This window comes from Mytilus edulis, chromosome 11 (assembly GCF_963676685.1).
Source record: "Mytilus edulis chromosome 11, xbMytEdul2.2, whole genome shotgun sequence".
In the NCBI taxonomy this organism is placed as follows: Eukaryota; Metazoa; Mollusca; class Bivalvia; order Mytilida; family Mytilidae; genus Mytilus; species Mytilus edulis.
The window spans coordinates 16,891,601-16,900,629 of NC_092354.1; the positions used below are offsets into that span (position 1 = coordinate 16,891,601).

The window sequence follows — 9,029 nt, forward strand, 5'->3', positions numbered from 1 at the left end:
GTCGATTTTTTTGTTGCCTTTTATATAGATATTCTAGGAGTACCCTGGATCTAAGTCGCAAAATTCCTGAATTTGTGTTCACTTTTATTTCAAATACAATAGATCTGATAGGACAAACAATAAACAATCAAATAAATACGGAAAGAACTCATGTAGTTTTCGGTTTCGGTCAAACTAACCAATGAATGCATATCTTTAATCAACAATATTGAATCAATTCATTTACCAATAAATGAGTTGAAGTTGAAGATTGTTGTTGCATCTCCCGCAATGGAGGGGTGAGGGGTAAGCAAATCCGTTCGGATAGCGGGTCAATTGACAAGTTCATTGATGTGAAAAGTGTGTGTTCACAGTTTTGGTATGCAAGTTATCTTATGTTGTTCATCGTAAAGATAAACATTTACATAATAGTACTATCGATGTGTCCCTGATTGGTCTCTAAAAACTGGTCTAACACTAGGTTCACAAATTAGTAAGTTTCTGTGTATCAGCTTACTACTATTGGTCGGGATTAATTGTATTGTCGGACTATTGGTGTGTCGGATCAATGGGGTGTCGGACCAGTGGGGTGTCAGACCAATGGGGTGTCGGACTAGTGGGGTGTCGGACCAATGGGGTGTCGGACTAACGGGGTGTCGGAACATCGGGGCTGCCCCAACAGCATAACAGTTAAACCCCTTGCCCCCCCTCTTTGATTTTAAGAAGTTGTTTTATCATGATACTTTACAACATGTGTTTAATCGTGATACTTGACAAGGTACCTTAAGTTGGGTGGATGTGTTTAATCCTGATATTTGAAAAGGTACCTTAAGTTTGGTGGATGTGTTTAATCATGATACTTGGTAAGGTACTTTCAGTTGTGTTGATGTGTTTAATCGTGATACTTGACAAGGTACCTTATGTTTTGAGGATGTGTTTAGTCCTGATATTGGTCAAGGTACCTTCAGTTGTGTTGATGTGTTTAATCCTGGCTCATTACACGTTACATTATGTATTGATGTGTTTGATCATAAAGCTTGACAGGGTACCATCAGTTGTGCATTGATCCGTACTAAAACTTATTCAACTACGATTTAAAACCGGGGAAGATAACTCCCAATACAAAAATGTTCACATAGCAAATTCAAATTAATAGCAATCTTTACCATCAATGTTCACAAACACTTTGATTCAGAATGGACAACTGATTGATTTTTGGTGTTTAACGCCACTTTTGTCACTCTTTGCTATATCGTAGTGGCCAATATTTATTGGTGGAGGAAGACCAAATACCCTGAAAGATAAACACAATTATTCGGTGGAAAAACTTGCTATCATAAAAGTGAGTTGGTGAAAAAGTGGGGCGACTAGGTGTGGGGCGACTTGCCAGTGGGGCGACTTGTCCTGCTTCCTATGACATGACATATACATTTAATAAGTATGGGCACAGTAAAAGACACAAAAAGCAATGAAACAGCGCTTTTTTCCCTATTCTTCATCTTATTAAAAGTCACACTGAGGCCTCACTCAAATTCCAAGTCAACAATACTCCGGCGTTGTTTTTTTAGGTTATTTCTAAAAATTTGGGACAACTGACTGCCTATAACGAAATGTTTCAAAATCTGCTTTTATAAAAATTGAATAAAAAAAGTTATGTTTTTGTCTAAATCGTAGATACACTTTTCGGATCAAAAAGTTCTACAAATGTATGTAGAATAAAAAAAAATAATAATTTACATAGATTTTTCCAAGACTCGCCACTTTAATGCATAATGGAGCTACCATTTGATTTTAAGGAGTGTACTATCATAAAGGGTATTTCCTTACTTATTGGTATAGCTGCTGAATGTCCAGTGGCAAATAGTTTACGTTTATTCAGGACGAGAACAAATTACATTATGAAACCACATACAACAGGAAAGTCCAGAAATTGGGGTCGAGCATAATGGAAATTTGGTCTTCCAATGGAACACCAGGGTAAAATTGGATATGCACGGAAATTTAAACTTTAGGGGTCCTTAATTTGCAGAAAGACTTGGACTCTCTTTACATTATTCTTTGTCAAGGGTTTTACTGACGATCGGAAGAAGACTTAACAAAGTCGGATCATATTTATCCTAGTCACCCTTGTGGTTCCTCAACATGAATATAGATTGACTGGTACAAATATATGCGACAAAGTATATATAAGAAGATGTGGCATGAGTGCCAATGAGACAACTCTTAATCCAAGTCAAAATTTGTAAAAGTAGACCATTATTGGTCAGAGTACGTACTTCAACGCGAAAACCTTGGCTCACATCGGACTGCTAACTATAAACGGTTCTAAAAATGACAAAAGAAAACCATTCAAACGGGAAAACCATATCATCGATCTCATCTGTCCAAATATTGAAGAAGAAAAAAACAGACAAAAGAGAAACACTTATGAACCTCATCAACAAACGACTACTGAACATCATGTTCCTGGTTGAAGATATGTGCACACAAATGCTGCGGGTTTAAGGGCTTTTATCAATAGTGTAACATCACAACATACATAGAAAGACTAATATTCCCCATTTCTATTCTCAATTTCACATTATAAAGTATCAATTAAAATGGCTTAACTCAATCAAAGGACAAATTTACACAATTGAACATACAGTGAAAATAAATTGGAATGTTTTATCATGAAGAGTGTTTCCTTAACTGCTACAACAATTGATTAATCAGTTTGTATAGTTGTCCAGTGGCAAGTAGTTTACGCATGTTCAGGAAAAAAGAAATAACATTGTACCAATACATACAATAGGAAAGTCCCTATTTTTCTCTTTTATTTATATTTTACCACCTTATTATTTCAAGGCCTAGCTTGTTTTGGCGCACTTTTTGTTAAATTTTTTAAGCTATTTTCTTCATTGTTTGTCGACGATTTTATGTTCTATAAGCCCCATTATGGCCCCCTCCAAGGATTTGTATAGTTAGACATATATATAATTCCGACCGATTTCTTTCACCCTAAAAATTAACTTGCGCGTCCGTCTAAGATAACTTATTTGATTTTGATTTTGATTTTAGTGTATTTGTCTTTATTTCTATCTTGGAACAGTATATCGAAGACGCAATGTTTTCTGTTCATCATAAACAGAGAAACTACGCATGTAGCAGTGCACTTATATATAAAACGGCGATTAGTATCCGTTGAGGAGGTGTTCCATCATTGGAAGGAAATACATTTTGAAGAATATAACGTTGGTCTCTTTTCTCCGACTTAACTTGTCCCTTAAAAACAAAGTAAGTTATAGCATAGATGTAATACCCATCTACATATTACATCTATGGTTATAGAGAAGACAATGGTTTATTATATATTCTTTACAAACTGTCTGAGACGTAAAATATATTGGTAGGTTTAATACTGTTTATAACATGAAAACTATGAAGAAGCTATTATCTGCTTGTCCAGACTGAAATTTGTCACGTGTAAGACGGTAAATAACATAATGTTGTTTTTTCATGGTTGGTAGTTTATGAATCCGGGTCCATTCGCCCTGATTCATGTTCGCCCTGATATCTGTTCGCCCTGATTCCTGTTCGCCCAGGGTCCATTCACCCTGATTTTTATTTTTTTTCTAATTGTTCTAATTTCATAATTTTAGTATTTGAACAAAATATGTTAAAGTTTGTTGAAAAATTGATAGAATATTTATATTCCCGCAATCAATTTATCATTTTTCCTTTGATTTACAGAGTAAAATACTGGACTGAATACAATGTATTTCTCTTTATTGATGACTACTCTCAGACAGGGGTTCAAATTAGCGGTGGTCCGAGGTCTGCGACCTTCCACTTTTGCAGGCGGACTTTCATTTTGGTTACTAGCTACGACCGACGGACCTTCGATTTGAAAGAAAATAAAAATTTTACTATGCCGACTATCTTTATATAAAAATTTCAAATAAACGATTTCAAAATTCATCTTTATTATTCATGACAGCGAAACTTTAATTGTATACTCAGGTATGAATCTAACAATATTAAAAAAGAGACACATAGCCCTTTATATTATAGTAAAAACCAAACATTGAAGCAAGATAATGGTATGATTAGTAATTAATTACCAATTGTTAAGACAACAAACCCACCCACAGTGACACCCTCCCCAATACAAAAAAACAGATTATTTGAATTCATAATATACAAGACAATTATATCTGTTATTGAACATATTATACAACAGTGACACTGACGATGAAACAAGCCAACCTAACACCAAAAGCACAGTAATTTTGTATCTTACGGAGTTATAAAATATTTTAAGTAAAAGTAGGACCTTGAATTTAGGTTGTGGACCTTTCAGTTTGGAGTGTCAAAGGTCCTGGACCTTCCAGTATCAAATGTTAATTTGAACCCCTGTCAGAGTATAATACTAAATGAACTGAAGTTGTAAACAAATTTGTTTCATAATTTACAAAAAAAAATGATTTACAGCATTGTACAATTCGTACATCATTGTTTTTTTTATTAATTTCAAGCTGAATATTTTATCAAAACAAAACGTTTGATTTTTATTAATAATCCACCAAAAGACAAGTATCAGTGAATGATCAGAATTATTTTGTCATTGAACAATTATAATGATTCTATATAAACAAGCCATAAACTTTTAAATATTTCCGTGTTTCCATAAATTTCAAGAATATATATATCATAGAAATATCTGGATAAGTTTATTCAACTTCAATGTCCTGAATATTAATATTTTTTAGTAGGGCGAACGGACTCTATGGGAGAACGAACTCAGGGTGAATGTACCCAGGGCATACATGTTAATATCAGGGCGAACGGTCCCGATACCGTAGTTTATTATATTATGACCATGATGACTGAGACAACTATCCTCCTATCTACAAAATATTATGAAATTGTGTCCTGTTAAAGGGAGGTTATATTTTGTGAGTATTAAGACAATATTTCATAGACAGAAATTTTGTCTCATGAAGGGGAGGTTATCAACATATAATCATGTTGGAGAAGGTATATAGGAAATTGTTTTCTGTGACACTTGCGCATGCCTCAGCCTATGTATATATTTACAAATTAAGTGATTATCAGTACATAACTTATATGTGCACAGTATAATGTAATAAAATGAAACATATGTTAGACAATTCTTTAAAGTATAAATATATATATACATGTATATAAACATTTGTAATGTATCTATGCAAATTTGAAACTCACTATTAGTAATATAATATAAATTCCTTACTATACAAAACAATTTTCAGTTATAAATCTAAAAATGTGCATGCTGCATGCTTGTGTACTATTTCTAATTGTGTAATAAATCGATAAAAAAATATTTTCAAAGCCAATATTTCTTAGTGAAGTATTTTCATGAACAGAATTTCATAGTGAAATATTGTCTAGAAGCAGGTGACAAAATTTCATAGACAAGGACACTATTTCATAATAAAATATTGTCCAAGACAATATTTCATTATGTAATACTGTCAGTGGACAATATTTTATATGAAATTTTGTCCGACAGACAATATTTCATGCATGGGGGACAATATTTTGTTACAAATATATGTGGCATGCATGCCAATGAGACAATTCTCAATCCAAGTTACAATGCATAAAAAGTTAAGAACCATATGTCATATTAGGCAGCAACCATTTGATTTTCTGGGGGGGGGCTATGGTTTTTTTTCGAAAAGAAAGTTTGTTTCCAGGTTTTGGTGAAAAAAATAATTTGTTTTGGACCCTGAGAAAAAAAAATTGTTTCACCCTCAGCTCCCACTATATGTAATGCTAAAATTGTTTTCGGTTTGTCGCTAAAAAAAAAAAAATTGTTCTTCGCCCATTTGTCGCCGAAGGCGAAAAAAAAAGTTTGCACAGGGAAAAAAAACCATAGCCCCCCCCCCCAGAAAATCAAATGGTTGCTGCCTTACGGCCTTCAACACCATGAACTCAGAGCTTGTAAATTATGTTGACATTTAACAACATTGTATTCCTTATGAACAAATAAGTCTTAAGGTATACATCAATAAGGCAGTGCAGCATACAGTCAAACCTGTTTTCAGAGACCATTTAATGTAGAGCAAAACAGTGGTCTCTTTTTACAGATAGTCTTTTAATACAGATTTAATTTATCATGTTTATATATGCAAATGATATGAAATATACTACAAAGGGATCTAAGATTGATAGTCTTTTGACACAGGTTTTTTCCGTTAATACAGGTGGTCTCTTAGGCAGGTTTGACTGTATATACTTCTAGGGATGAAAAGGGGGGGGGGGGGGGGGGGGTGGGGGCGTTGATCTGCAAGAAAACGCAAAATATTATAAGATTGGCATTTCATGAATAAACAAACAATTAAAAATGTCTTGCACATAATTTTGTTTACCGATTTTAAGAAACACTGTGAACATGGTGAATAACAAACCTTTTTCAAGGCTACACATGAAATAAAAATGTCAAAACATCTTGCAGGAAAATAACCCTTTACCACCCTCACCATGCTCACAGCCCTTCTTATACATGTTGTATTATTTAATATTAAGTATGGAACTAGAATTACCCAAACATACAGATTCATAAATGCAGAGAATGTCTAAATTGCAGAAAGGTATCAACAGGTTTATATATATGTCTTTATTTTTTGGTGTTCCTTACAGAGTCGTTCAAGAAATCACATACTCGGGTCACTGGAGATAAACATTATCAATAAGATGTCAGAGGGAGGAGAGGATTTAGTCACACTCAACGGTACTTTACAGAGACACATAAACACACAGGCTGATAAAACACGTCATAAATGTGATGTCTGTGCTAAAGAATTTAGTCAAAGTAGTAACTTAAAGGCACACATGAGTAAACATACTGGAAATAACCCTCATGGCTGTGATGTATGTGGTAAAGGTTTTAGTTTTCTTAGTAATTTACAGATTCACATGAGAAAACATACAGGCGTTAAACCCCATGAGTGTGACGTATGTGGTCAACAGTTAAGTCGGCGTTGGAGTTTACAGATTCACATGAGAACTCATACAGGTGATAAACCTTATAACTGTGATGTTTGTGATAAACGCTTTAGTCAGCTTGGAAGTTTACGGCTGCACACGAGAACACATACAAGGAATAAACCTTATGATTGTGATTTATGTGGTAAAGGGTTTAGTTGGCGTGGGAATTTACAGACTCATATGAGAACACATACAGGGGACAAGCCTTATGATTGTGGTGTATGTGGTAAAGGATTTAGTGAGCGAGGTAAATTACAGAGACATATGAGAATACATACAGGGGATAAACACGATAAACCTCATGACTGTGATTTATGTGGTAAAGGGTTTAGTCAGCTTGGTAGTTTACAGATTCACATGAGAACACATACAGGTGAAAAACCATATGACTGTGATGTATGTGGTAAAAAGTTTAGTGTGCAAGGTAGTTTACAGACTCACATGAGAACACATACAGGGGATAAACCTTATGACTGTGGTGAATGTGGTAAGGGGTTTAGTAAAAGTAGGAGTTTACGGGATCACATGAGAACACATACAGGTGATAAACCTTATACATGTGATGTATGTTGTAAAGGGTTTAGTCAGCATAGTAATTTACAGACTCACATGAGAACACACACAGGTGATAAACCGTATGACTGTGGTGAATGTGGTAAAGGGTTTAGTCGTAATAGTAATTTACAGGATCACATGAGAACACACACAGGTGATAAACCTTTTATATGTGATGAATGTGGTAAAGGGTTTAGTCAGCATAGTAGTTTACAGACTCATATGAGAACACACACAGGTGATAAACCTCATAAGTGTGATGTATGTGGTAAAGATTTTGGTTTGCTGGGTCAACTTAGAATACACATGAGAACACATACAGGAGATAAACCTCATAACTGTGGTGTATGTGGTAAACAATTTAGTCAGTCTGGTATTTTACAGACACACATGAGAACACACACGGGTGAAAAACCTCATAACTGTAATGAATGTGGTAAAGATTTTAGATTGCTTAGTCATTTAAGAAGACACACGAGAATACATACTGGAGATAAACCTCATCACTGTGATTTATGTGGTAAAGGATTTATTCAACATGCTTCTTTACAGCGACACATGAAAATGCATACATAGTAGTGTACAGATTCACATGAGAATACATACATAGTAATTTACAGTTTACAGATTCACATGAGAAGACATACATAGTAATTTACAGTTTACAGATTCACATGAGAATACATACATAGTAATTTACAGTTTACAGATTCACATGAGAATACATACATAGTAATTTACAGTTTACAGATTCACATGAGAACACATACAGGCAATAAACCTCGTGACTGGGGTGTATGTGGTATAGGGTTTAGTCAGCTTGTTAGTTTACAGAGACACATGAGAACGGTTCAAAATGAGAACACATACAGATGATAAGCTGCGTGATTGTCATGTTCACGGTAAAGTTAGTTAAAAAATAATCACGATAAAGGGTTCAAGCCAACATGGCCAAGTTTATAATTTACAGAAATGTGAAAATTTATATAATTTTTTATATATATTATTTGCCTGTTGCATATTAATTTGTTGAGTTGACATTTCCAGCCCAAGCTAAAAGCTTGGTCGTGCATCTTAACTCCCGTATGTGTACATGTAAGATATGAGATGTACAGCCGGTTTACATGGTCATGATGGTAAACCATAGATAAAAAAAAAGATGTGATACGAATGCCAATGAGACAACTCTCCATCTAAGACACAATTCGTGAAAGTAAACCATTAATTATAGGTCAAAGTACGGTCTTCAACACAGAGCATTGGCTCACATCGAACAGCAAGCTAATCAAGGACCCCAAAATGACTAGTGTAAAACCATTCAAATAGGAAAACCAACGGTCTAATCTAGTATACAAAGAAATTCGTAAGGGTTCCGCGAAACCCATTGTCTTAGATATAGGAAGATGTGGTATGAGTGCCAATGAGACAATTCTCCATCAAAGTCACAATTTATAAAAGTAAACCATTATAGGTCAAGG

General features: G+C 34.5%; 1 protein-coding gene across 1 annotated transcript; it reads left to right on the forward strand.

Moving 5' to 3' along the window:
• Positions 1 to 3,244: 3,244 nt before the first annotated feature.
• Positions 3,245 to 8,572, forward strand: LOC139495246 (zinc finger protein 227-like). The gene is made up of 2 exons (XM_071283513.1): positions 3,245 to 3,367; positions 6,649 to 8,572. Exon 2 carries the CDS (start codon positions 6,703 to 6,705, stop codon positions 8,125 to 8,127), a length of 1,425 nt encoding a protein of 474 aa, XP_071139614.1. The 5' UTR covers positions 3,245 to 3,367; positions 6,649 to 6,702; the 3' UTR covers positions 8,128 to 8,572.
• Positions 8,573 to 9,029: the final 457 nt, after the last annotated feature.